Genomic DNA, 11,389 nt, shown 5'->3' with positions numbered 1-11,389 from the left:
ACGCTGATAAGCAAACATTATTCACGCCGCTGCGGCTCTAAAGCCCAAAGTGCTTCTCTGGTCCTTTGCCAGCCGAGGCGTGTTTGTCCCTCCTCACCTTGCCTGTCACTTTGATGGAGCTCAGGCCTCCGTTGCCCCCCCCTGCGAGGGACGAGTCCAACATGGAGTATGGAGGACTGGATGTATGCTTTTTGTGTGATGACAACCGAGCAAAGCTAACACCGCTCACTATTGATTGACACAGTGAGATACTGTTACACCATTGTAGTATACTGTAGTTTTCATCCATTACGCAGAAACTACACAGCCCGTTTCTAGCAAACGTAGTAGCAGGAGTGGTACGTGGGGTCAGGAAGAAGCAATCACCTTTTGGTGCAACTCTGGGTCGATGAGCCAGGAAGTAGCAAACGCAACAGCATCGCTAAATGAGCATCTTTGGTTCTGACGTCTTGCGCCACCTTCCAGGAACCAGGAAGGCCTGCAAGCAAACAAGCACAAAAATGTTGGCTCCACTTGGACTTGGGTTGTCAATCATGAGGCGCCTCTGAGCACATTAGCTTCAAACATAAGACCAAAGTTTCACTTCTTCTTTGTGCTTTTACGCAACCTCGTTGGCCTCCCACATTTCTTCCCTGGAGCCGCATCCTTGAATTATTCAAAAATACATATGGTTCTCATATTTGCTTTGATAAGACGCAGATGATCAGGCTTGTTATCTTCAAGCACATCTGGTAGGGAACATTGAATGTTTTATGAACGTGGGTGTAGCTCAGGACAAGACCTCTCCAAAGGCTTCGAGTACAAACGTAATACACCTTGAATGTAAGAGCAGGAACCTTGTCGCGGTTTGGGGTTTTCTGTGTTATCTATGTTATGATATCTGTTTTTGTCCTGTTGATGCAATAAAATGCAACACTCAAAATGCTTGGGATCTGAGTTTCAGAATTAGATTCATTCATATTTTGAAATAATTGTAAAAATACTATCCACCCATACTCTGTGGTATTAAATACCCCAACACTGTTGTTAAAAATGCTCCAAATAAGAATGAAATGAGAAGTCCATGTAAGCATGTAACCCTAGGTCTTTACCGCCATCTGGTGGATAACATTTACCCAAACAAACGATTTTCCACAAAGAACATGCATTAACGCCTTCAAAAATATAACAGGTAAAAAATAAAGTAAGATGAATGAATGTGGATTCTAGACCTTTTTTAAATTTATATTTAATTTAAGACTTATGTCGAACATGTCTATGTGCTGTGGTGTGTCTTGACGAAAGTGCCGGCGCAGTGTGACGAGTGTTTTTACTTGAACGGGTGGATTTCATCATTCTTTTCCTCCATGCTTCTTCTTCGCGGCGCAGCTTCGTCTCTACTGAGAACCACCGCTGACATACCCGCCCTCTGCTCGCTGCTACTGCCCGGGTCTGCTCGGCCGTCGCTCCGCTCCCAGCTCCGGAACCGGCCCTTTGCAACGTCGGCCCACCTTTGCAAGAAGAAGAAGAAGACGAGCTTGTGGCAGCGGCTGGCAGAAGGACAAACCACCATGGACGGCAACATTGAAGAGATCCTCGCCCCTTTGAGACTGGCAGTCAAAGAACAGGTCAAACATTCATTTTGGTTGACATTTCGGGGCGAGGTCGGTTTTAATGTTTAAAATAACGTCCATCAACTCGCTATGCTAAGCTGAAAAGCAGCTGTAAAGCCACTTAGCTCCATGCTAACACTAGCTGACATCGCCACGTTGCTGATGGTGATGCGGGCTTTTGAGCAGGGAGGGGACCCTTCAAGCTCCCTTGGCCAACTTGATTGCTGTGTGGTGGCGAAGCAGGTGTTTGAGGAGCTTCCTGTGTGTTTTAGGGAGATTTGGTTCGCCAGATGAAGCAGGATGGACTCCCTGATGTGGACGTCACTAAAGCTGTAGCTGAGCTCAAAGCTAGGAAGAGGAACTTGGAGGCCAAGGTAGGACTACATGGTCCAGTTGTGATTCGATCATTGAGACAAATGTGTTGTTGCAGGAGCTGTCCTTGCAACCCAAAGATGACATTGTGGACAGGACAAAGATGGAGGACACCCTCAAGAGGCGTTTCTTCTATGATCAGGCCTTCGCCATCTATGGCGGTAAGATGTCGCCCGCTGGAGAGACATGGGTGGATTAATGTGTGGTCTTTAAGCGCTCTGTTACCATGCAGTCATGCTCCTCAGGGGTGAGCGGCCTGTACGATTTTGGCCCTGTGGGCTGCGCCCTGAAGAACAACATCCTGCAAGCCTGGAGGCAGCACTTCATCCAGGAGGAGCAGATCCTGGAGATCGACTGCACCATGCTGACCCCCGAGCCCGTCCTCAAGTAAGCCAGACAATGCTCGCCGTTTGTCTCCTTGTTGGCGCCTGGTGGTTCCTGGAGTCGGCTCCAAAGTGCTGAACTCGGGGTCGTTGAAGACAGGCGCACATTGACTCTGCAATTTCATGCATGGAAGCTGTCGCTCTTGCAGACCTCCATAGCCCGGTTGCAGATACATAGTTTCAGAGCGGCCATCTTTAGGAAGCGAGTGAACAGGTTTGTTGCTGTCCTCCTTTGACTCCAGGACGTCGGGGCACGTGGACAAGTTTGCAGACTACATGGTGAAAGACGTGAAGAACGGAGAGTGCTTCAGGGCTGACCACCTCCTCAAAGGTAAGCCTTGGCGTTGCTGCAGGTCACCACAAACGATTCATTGCATGTTTGGTTCCGTAGCGCATCTCCAGAAGTTGATGTCTGATAAGAAGTGTGGTGCGGAGAAGAAGGCTGAAATGGAAGAAGTCATCACACAGGTGCGGCAAGTTTGGAGCGTCTTCACTCCATGGATGAGATGATTACCTTGTGATCGTTTTCATTTTTCTTCTCTACCGTAAACGGTTGAATGGTCCTGTTGGTTGAACTTTCAGATGGACAACTTCACCCAGCAAGAGCTGACTGACCTCTTTGTCAAGTACGCGGTCAAGTCGCCCACCACAGGAAACGACCTCACGCCTCCCATCTCCTTCAACCTCATGTTCCAGACCTCCATCGGGCCGGGAGGGAACATGCCAGGGTAAACGGACGACAAGAAGAACCCCGTGGAGTGTTTGGCTGGTTGCTTTCTTCTGACGGTTGGTTTGGTCTGTAGATATCTGAGGCCTGAAACCGCTCAGGGAATCTTCCTCAACTTCAAGCGTCTGCTGGAGTTCAACCAGGGGAAACTCCCCTTCGCTGCTGCTCAGATAGGAAACTCCTTCAGGAACGAGATCTCGCCTCGCTCTGGACTCATCCGCGTCAGGTGAGAGCATTCTTGGAGCTCGGACTTTGTCGGGAACTAAACCAGCCGTCACCTCCTATCCCCCTGCAGAGAGTTCACCATGGCTGAGATCGAGCACTTTGTGGACCCCGCCGAGAAGGTCCATCCCAAGTTCTCCAACGTGGCCGACTTGGAGATCATGTTGTACTCCTCTAAAGCCCAGACCAGCGGCCAGTCGGCGCAGATGATGAGGCTTGGAGATGCTGTGGAGCAGGTAGGAAGCAGTTATGTCATTCACACACCTATATGCTATATATGCTAATAATAATAGCACCTTCTCTTTGCTCCGTCAGGGTGTGATCAATAACTCCGTCCTGGGTTACTTCATCGGAAGGATCTACCTCTATCTCACAAAAGTGGGCATCGCCAAAGACAAGCTGCGTTTCCGTCAACACATGGACAACGAGATGGCCCACTACGCCTGTGACTGCTGGGACGCTGAAACCAAAACCTCTTACGTACGTCTCCTCGCCGTGTTGGACGTTAGCGGACCGTCGCAGTGTTACCCGCACCACGTGCCAAAAAGTCTCAACATTAGATGAGTTGCTACCTCGAAGGGTGTGGTCACTCGCCTGATAATGGGGGCTGCACCAGGAAACTCATACTGTTTGTCCCCGGCAGGGTTGGATTGAGATCGTAGGCTGCGCCGACCGCTCTTGCTACGACCTGAAATGCCACGCCCAAGCCACCAAGGTGCCCCTGGTTGCAGAGAAGCCGCTCAAAGAAGCCATATCCTTAAATACAAAAAGGTCAGGCGTGGTCAGCGTAGGCCAGGAGCGAGCTAGTTGGACTCCTTAATGTGGTCACACAAAGTCCTGAATGTGGTCCAGTTCGAACCCAACAAGGGAGCCATCGGGAAGGCGTACAAGAAGGAGGCTAAGATAGCCATGGAGTATCTGGCTGCGTGCGATGAGAGCTTCATCACGGAAAAGGAGCAGCTCCTCGACGAAGCCGGGTGAGGACACGAGCCGAAGATGAAGTCCCAGGTAGTCGTCCCCCTTTCTGACCTTTTTACCTCCACAGAGAGTTCACCATCGAGGCTGAGGGAAAGACCTTCCAGCTCACTAAAGACATGGTCAGCGTGAAGAGATTCCAGAAGACGCTGCACGGTGAGCTTGAAGAACATTCGAGCTCCATTCATGTGTTCATGGGGGGGCCAACGTACGGGGAAGCACGGCTCACACTTTGTCCCGTCTTTGTGCTCTTCAGTGGAGGAAGTGGTCCCCAACGTCATCGAGCCCTCGTTCGGCATCGGCAGGATCATGTACACCATCTTTGAGCACACCTTCCACATCAGGGAGGGAGACGAGCAAAGAACGGTGAGTAATAATGTCAACGTGTGAGGAAGGAACGGGACGCTTACCTGCGCCATCTTGTTTCCTTGCCAACAGTTCTTCAGCTTCCCTGCGACCGTGGCTCCGTACAAATGCTCCGTTCTGCCTCTGAGTCAAAACCAGGAATTCATGCCTTTCGTCAAAGAGTTGTGTAAGTGCACATCAATGCTGCATTCATGGACGCGGGGACAATGTGCTACTGTTTTGTTTTTTCTTACATGCAACTCTCCTCCTGTTTGGCAGCTGAAGCCATGACCAAAAACGGCGTGTCCTACAAGGTGGACGACGCCTCTGGATCCATCGGGAGGCGCTATGCCCGGACGGACGAAATCGGCGTGGCGTTTGGCATCACCATCGACTTTGATACGGTGAACAAGACGCCTCACACCGCCACCCTGAGGGACCGCGACTCCATGAGGCAGATTCGGGCTGAGGTACGGCCAATACGACGAGTCACTACCGCCTTTTTTTCCTCAGGACTTAACACGACTGACTCTTTCAGGTGAGCAAGCTGCCTGTGATTGTTCGAGATCTGGCCAACGGCACGCTGACCTGGGCGGAAGTGGAGAGCAAGTATCCCATCTTTGAAGGACAGGAAACCAGCAGGAAGGACACGGCGGAGGAGTGAAGCTCACTGCCTCCCTCTCCAGGAAAAGGCCCACAGACTTTTGTTGCATTCGCATCGTTCAGGATGGATCTTTGGGAAGCGTCTCCAAGGAAACGCCTGCACGGGAGCTACATTTCAACCATGTAAGACCACGACCACGTGCTTTAAAGGGACGAACTGGAAGCAGGTTGTGGAGACCGCCGCCGCCGCCATTCTGCCATTCCAGACTGAGATATTTAACACTCAATAAAAAAACATCCAGCGCTTGCTGGACACGGCCTACAACTTGTGAGCTCGTCTCATTTGTAAAAAGTCACATGACCTCTGCGGCAGCACACAACATACCTGATGTACGGTGTTCTAACACAGTACATCGGTGCTGATCAGCACTGCAGCATTTGCAAAACGCTAAAGGTTTGCCTGAGACCTCCATTCCATCACACCAGCTGCTCGGAGCATGTGCCTGAATACAGTACACATGCTCCTAATTTGTTAGAGTTCTTACTTCCAGTTCTGCACAAACTACAATTACATCTAAATTTTTAAAAAGTAGATATTTACTGATATCTGTACGTTGAGAAGCAGTATCAGTATCTGATGGCCCGCCACAGATAGTGTGGGGAAACACTGCATCAACTATTTCCTCCAATCGTGCGTTGCTGATTTTATCCTTAAGTTTTACTTTTACTCACACAAATACTTTCACTATTGTTTACTGCCATTTTTCTCATTTCCCGGAAGAGGCCCACGTTGGTGGAGTAGCACACCCGCTCATTACATGCAGTGAAACCCCAGCCAATCACAGCCCGGGAAGGCGGGGCTTCCAAGCAGTCATGCAAGTTCAAATCCCAGGGTGGTGCTTTTTATAGGTGGTGAAAAGTTTTGAGTGAGACAACTGCAGTCATACCTGATGAGTGAAAGTTTGGCATGAAGGACAAGGCAGGCTGCATTGACCTGAAGCACAGGAGAAGAAGTACACACTTTACATTTCATGCATCATAAAAAGTAAATAAAGTGTTTTCTGTTGAATGAAACAGTGGATATGTGGTGGCGCTACGCCCCTGCAGCTGCAGTCTGCTTCCTGGCTGATGCAACACAAAGCCTCGGTTTCAGACATTCCTTCCTGCACTAGCAGGCTCCTCCCCTTCTCTTTTTCTTCCTCCTCCTCCTCACTGGGAGTGAAAAGGAGCTCCAAGAGGAGCAAACATCCTCACAGCTGGCTGCTGGCTGCACACTCCCTGTCCTGTCAAACGCTCTTTGCGGCTCTTCTACGTGGCACCATGGAGGAAGCTTTGGCACCTTTGCGGGCGGCTGTGCGGGAGCAGGTGGGCCACTTTTCTACTTCCTTTGGGTGGGACATCTGGGTACTTGTTTTGGAATGAAAAGTTGTCGCTGCTTTTAGCCAAGTGTTCCACCTAAGGACGTCGTGGTGTTAACTGATGGTGCCTTTAGTGGTTGCTTCCAGCTTCTAGAAAAGTGAGCTAAGATGATGAAAAGTTAATTTGAACATGACTATACATAACTTCATGCAACTATCATCTACTGCTGTAGGTATGCACAGTATGCTTCCTCAAATAGCATCTTACATGCGACACATTGGAGGCTCCTGTGTTCCTCTGCTTGCAGGGAGATCTGGTGGCCCGGCTGAAGGAGAAAGGCGTCCCCGAGTTGGAGCTCAACACCGCCCTCGCCGAGCTGAAAGCCCGCAAGAAAACCCTGGAAGCAAAGGTTGGAGTTGCGCTGCTGCAGCTTCACGTCCGGGAAGCCCCTTCCTCTTTCTTGCTTTCACTTTCTCTTTCCGTCACTGTGACCTGCCAGGAGCTGGCCTTGAAGCCCAAAGATGACAGCGTGGACAAGGTGAAGATGGAGGACACCTTGAAGAGGAGGTTCTTCTACGATCAGGCCTTTGCCATATATGGAGGTAGCGGGAAACGATAGCATGAGAACAACATAGCATGCAAACCTGCAACTGTTGACTAAAGTGATTTTTGTGTGTGTGTGCATGCACTTGGACGCTAGCAGGCTACTTCCTGGTTCACAGAGTATGACATACTAGCACTGGAATGTACCATTTTTGATTGTGGGGCAGGACAAATGGCAACAAGTCAACAAACATTGGGTGCTTTGCAGGTTTTGTGTGTTTTTCTATCCAAATGGCAACAACAGATCTTAGAAATTAGATCTTTAAATGGCATCTTTAACCAGATTTGCACCAACACGGAATGGGTTCTTCCTCAGCATGAGCAACGTATGTGTACTTGCGTGCAGGGGTGAGCGGCCTGTACGACTTCGGCCCCGTCGGGTGCGCCCTGAAGAACAACATCCTGCAGGTGTGGAGGCAGCACTTCATCCAGGAGGAGCAGATCCTGGAGATCGACTGCACCATGCTGACCCCCGAGCCGGTCCTCAAGTGAGAGCAAACATTTTGAAGAAACATTTTGCCACGTCCTGACTTCCTTTTGGAATGTGTCCAGGACGTCGGGACATGTGGATAAATTTGCAGACTACATGGTGAAGGACTCAAAGACGGGGGAATGTTTCCGAGCTGATCATCTCCTTAAAGGTGATGATTTTTCAGCATGGATTAAGTAGACAGAATGACTGTTTTGACGTGCCTGACGGGGTTCTACACGCCCCAGGGACATTGTGGCTCCAGAAAAAGTAGGGCAGGAATTTTGGGTCAAAGGGTAACAGGTTTTTCTGGTGCAGCGTTGTCATTCAGAGAGTGTCGCTCGCTTTGCCAGGTTTTAGATGGAACAAACCAGATTTATTATGTAGAAGCGGCATCTTCATTACAATAGACAACGTCTGTGCGTCGACTTTATTGCCTCAATCGATGGAGACAAGGGCAAACGCACCAAACAACCAAAAAGAGGCAGAAAATAACTTTCATTTTGCCAACTTCCATCATATTTTGTTGTGTCAAAATAGTTTGCACGAGGCTTACCCAGTTGGTGCTGCGTTCAGGAACATCAGGTGAATTGACGCTCTCTTTCGGTTTTGTCTCTTGTGTCCACAGCCAACTTGAAAATGAAAATGACCGACGATGCTCTGCCGGCGGAGAAGGTGGCAGAGATGGAGGACGTCATCACTCAGGTGAGCCCGGCCTCCGCCGTTGGTCACATGGTGTCCTCCTGTCCTCATCATGTCCCTGCGTGTGTCTCAGATGGACAACTACACCCAGAAGGAGCTGGGAGAACTGTTTGCCAAGTACAACGTCAAGTCTCCCTCCACAGGAAATGATCTCACGCCTCCCATCTCCTTCAACCTCATGTTCCAGACCTCCATCGGGCCTGGAGGCAACACGCCAGGGTATCATCATCATCACATTATCGTTCATTCTCATGATGACAAATCACGTCCCACGAGACTAGCAAAAGATTTTCTTCTAATTTGCTTTGTTTTGTCGCTGTGCAGATACCTGAGGCCTGAGACGGCTCAGGGAATGTTCCTCAACTTCAAGCGTCTGCTGGAGTTCAACCAGGGAAAACTCCCCTTTGGTGCCGCTCAGATAGGAAACTCCTTCAGGAACGAGATCTCGCCTCGCTCCGGACTCATCCGCGTCAGGTAGGCCAGATTGATTAATTGATTGATTGACAGGAAGGTGCGGGAGCAACAACGTGTCCAAGATGGCCGCCCTGATGCTTCCTGCTACCTGTCTCACTCTCTGGCAAGGCGGGTGTGCTAGGAAGAAGAGTTCCCATGTTGAACATCACGCTCCACACTGACTGTCCCATTAAATAATGTGGCGGGCCAAAGGGCCAACAGGTGGCGCCAAAGCTACTTGTGTGTTGGGGGGGGGGGTCACCTGAATGAATGAATATCTGGAAGAGAGTGGACTTAAGTCAACTTAACCGTGCGTTGCAGGGAGTTCACCATGGCGGAGATTGAGCACTTTGTGGACCCCAACGAGAAGGTCCACCCCAAGTTCTCCAACGTGGCCGACCTGGAGATCTTGTTGTTCTCCTCCAAGGCTCAGACCAGCGGCCGGCCTGCTGAGGTCATGAGGCTGGGCCATGCTGTGGAGCAGGTAGGACAGGAGTGAGGATCTTCTAAAGCTGCTCGGACTTTATGATGCGTTTAATATCGCTGTCGTGACGTAGGGCATCATCAACAACTCCGTGCTGGGCTACTTCATCGGGAGGATCTACTTGTATCTGCTCAAAGTTGGACTCTCCAAAGACAAAGTGCGCTTCCGTCAGCACATGGAGAACGAGATGGCTCACTACGCCTGCGACTGCTGGGATGCAGAGTCCAAAACCTCCTATGTGAGTTGTCCTTGACCCGGAGCCACAGGCGCTCATGCGAGTGGTGCGTTCATGCGCTTGTCTGGGTGGTCTTCAGGGTTGGATCGAGATCGTGGGATGCGCTGACCGCTCGTGCTACGACCTGTCGTGTCACTCCAGAGCCACCAAGGTGCCGCTTGTGGCGGAGAAGCCCCTGAAGGAACCCATATCCTGGCAGAGAACGCTGGAAACAGGAGTTCAGCACATTCAGAGGGAGATTATCCCATCACCAAGCAGCCTGATGAGCATCTGTGTTTGTTCATTCCTTAACGCGGTCACACAAGGTGGTCAACATCGTCAAGTTCGAGCCCAACAGGGGCGCCATCGGAGCGGCGTACAAGAAGGACGCCAAGCTGATCTTCGAGTTCCTGGAGGTGTGCGACGAGTGCTTCATCAGCGAGCAGGAAAAGCTTCTGAAGGAGCGCGGGTGAGTCGTGGCTGCTGTACGGGGAAACGCCTTAGCACGACGTGATGCAAGTGTAAACGAGGCATGTACATAACAAGGTGTGTTTAAGGGAGCTGCTGTGCGTTTGGTCCTCCAGTCCTCGTATCCATCATGTGATGGATAGATACCTCAGATGTGGTGGATGTGATTAAGCCTAGCGTTGCTGTGTTGTTTAGGGAGTTCAGCGTGACGACAGAGGGCAAAAGCTTCAAGCTTTCCAAAGACATGGTGGCTGTGAAGAGGTTCCAGAAAACGCTGCATGGTAAAAGCAGCCATTGAGTAGACCAGGAGTGTGTACTGGTGATTAAACCATGGCGTGTTCCCACAGTGGAGGAGATCGTTCCCAACGTCATCGAGCCCTCCTTCGGCATCGGCAGAATCATGTACTCCATCTTCGAGCACTCCTTCCACACGCGGCAAGGGGATGAACAGAGGACGGTGAGTCCCGCGAGCGTCTTCTTTTCCCCCCGAGCACGGCTGCAGATTGTTGGCATGAGATGTCACAACTCTTTCCTTGCCAGTATTTCAGTTTCCCCGCCACCGTTTCGCCGTACAAATGCTGCATCCTTCCTCTCAGCCCAAACCAGGAGTTCACGCCTTTCGTCAAACAGCTGTGTGAGTCCACCTTCGCCGATCTCTGTGTCGCGGTCTCAGAGCCAGCACTGCTTTACCTGTGAAGTCTGTCTTTGCTCTCAGCCGAGGCGCTGACCAGGAACGGCGTCTCCCACAAGGTGGACGACTCCTCGGGATCCATCGGGAGGCGCTACGCCCGATCCGACGAGATCGGCGTGGCCTTCGGCATCACCATCGACTTTGACACGGTGAACAAGACGCCGCACACCGCCACCCTGAGGGACCGCGACTCCATGAGGCAGATCCGCGTGGAGGTACGGCCTGCGATGACGAGATGAATGACCATCAGAGATGCTGCGTTATTGATTAATGACTCCCATCGTTCTGCAGGTGGATGCCTTACCTGGCCTGATTTTGGGGCTGGCAAACGGCACCTCTACCTGGCCCCAGCTGGAGGCCAAGTACCCCATTTTTGAAGGACAGGAGACCAGCAAGAAGGAGTGATCTGGAGTCAGTTTTTACCGTTAAAAGGGCATACGTAACCCCAATGAAAGAAATGTATACTTGCTGTCTTTCTATTATCTTTTGTCATGTCTGAAGTGCAGGTTAAGGGTCCGTGTGGGAGGGTGTTCTCTGGGGAACGTTAATGTCACCTGAGCAACAATTCCCAAATGGAAGTCAGCAGCGTCAGCATCAGCCGTGGTTGTTATTGTTGTTGTTATTGTTGGCATGGACTGACAAGACAAAAACAGACAAGACTGTATCCACCCCTTTTTATAATAAACACCACCTTTCTTTTCTTTGTGTGTACTTGTGTGTGTAATTG

General features: G+C 50.7%; 3 protein-coding genes and 1 non-coding gene across 4 annotated transcripts in view; 3 read left to right on the top strand and 1 right to left on the bottom strand.

The window, feature by feature from the left end:
• zbtb47b (zinc finger and BTB domain containing 47b) overlaps window positions 1–11,389 on the bottom strand; it is a 34,535-nt gene that overhangs the window by 945 nt on the left and 22,201 nt on the right. The window contains exons 12-13 of the mRNA XM_058060338.1: window positions 1,314–11,297; window positions 367–478 (exon numbers count right to left, since the gene is read on the bottom strand). The gene's annotated coding sequence lies outside the window, so the exon portion shown is untranslated. The remainder of the gene's footprint in view (window positions 1–366; window positions 479–1,313; window positions 11,298–11,389) is intronic.
• Window positions 1,316–5,544, top strand: gars1 (glycyl-tRNA synthetase 1). The gene is made up of 17 exons (XM_058060335.1): window positions 1,316–1,607; window positions 1,865–1,966; window positions 2,023–2,125; window positions 2,210–2,351; window positions 2,590–2,678; window positions 2,739–2,815; window positions 2,930–3,075; window positions 3,151–3,300; window positions 3,370–3,532; window positions 3,612–3,776; window positions 3,940–4,048; window positions 4,129–4,273; window positions 4,342–4,427; window positions 4,528–4,637; window positions 4,710–4,803; window positions 4,896–5,086; window positions 5,155–5,544. Exons 1-17 carry the CDS (start codon window positions 1,347–1,349, stop codon window positions 5,278–5,280), a joined length of 2,259 nt encoding a protein of 752 aa, XP_057916318.1. The 5' UTR covers window positions 1,316–1,346; the 3' UTR covers window positions 5,281–5,544.
• LOC131109234 (small nucleolar RNA SNORA84) lies at window positions 2,391–2,525 on the top strand. Its single transcript, XR_009120714.1, has one exon. It is a non-coding gene; the product is annotated as a small nucleolar RNA SNORA84 (small nucleolar RNA).
• On the top strand, window positions 6,310–11,363 carry LOC131108905 (glycine--tRNA ligase-like). The gene is made up of 17 exons (XM_058060336.1): window positions 6,310–6,584; window positions 6,886–6,987; window positions 7,078–7,180; window positions 7,528–7,669; window positions 7,734–7,822; window positions 8,279–8,355; window positions 8,426–8,571; window positions 8,677–8,826; window positions 9,127–9,289; window positions 9,363–9,527; window positions 9,604–9,712; window positions 9,828–9,972; window positions 10,167–10,252; window positions 10,319–10,428; window positions 10,512–10,605; window positions 10,687–10,877; window positions 10,954–11,363. The coding sequence occupies exons 1-17, from the start codon at window positions 6,348–6,350 to the stop codon at window positions 11,065–11,067; spliced, it is 2,223 nt and encodes a 740-aa protein (XP_057916319.1). The 5' UTR covers window positions 6,310–6,347; the 3' UTR covers window positions 11,068–11,363.

This window comes from Doryrhamphus excisus, chromosome 21 (assembly GCF_030265055.1).
Source record: "Doryrhamphus excisus isolate RoL2022-K1 chromosome 21, RoL_Dexc_1.0, whole genome shotgun sequence".
Taxonomy (NCBI): Eukaryota; Metazoa; Chordata; class Actinopteri; order Syngnathiformes; family Syngnathidae; genus Doryrhamphus; species Doryrhamphus excisus.
This window is presented reverse-complemented; position numbering and strand designations above follow the sequence as displayed.

Excerpts from the sequence above, each read along its gene's own strand:
- gars1 (XM_058060335.1), top strand. The coding sequence starts at position 1,347 with ATGCTTCTTCTTCGCGGCGCAGCTTCGTCTCTACTGAGAACCACCGCT. Across the intron at positions 3,777-3,939 it reads CTGAAACCAAAACCTCTTAC|GGTTGGATTGAGATCGTAGG; the intron begins GTACGTCTCCTC and ends TGTCCCCGGCAG. Across the intron at positions 4,274-4,341 it reads CAGCTCCTCGACGAAGCCGG|AGAGTTCACCATCGAGGCTG; the intron begins GTGAGGACACGA and ends TTACCTCCACAG.
- LOC131108905 (XM_058060336.1), top strand. The coding sequence starts at position 6,348 with ATGCAACACAAAGCCTCGGTTTCAGACATTCCTTCCTGCACTAGCAGG. Across the intron at positions 7,181-7,527 it reads GGCCTTTGCCATATATGGAG|GGGTGAGCGGCCTGTACGAC; the intron begins GTAGCGGGAAAC and ends ACTTGCGTGCAG. Across the intron at positions 7,823-8,278 it reads AGCTGATCATCTCCTTAAAG|CCAACTTGAAAATGAAAATG; the intron begins GTGATGATTTTT and ends TTGTGTCCACAG.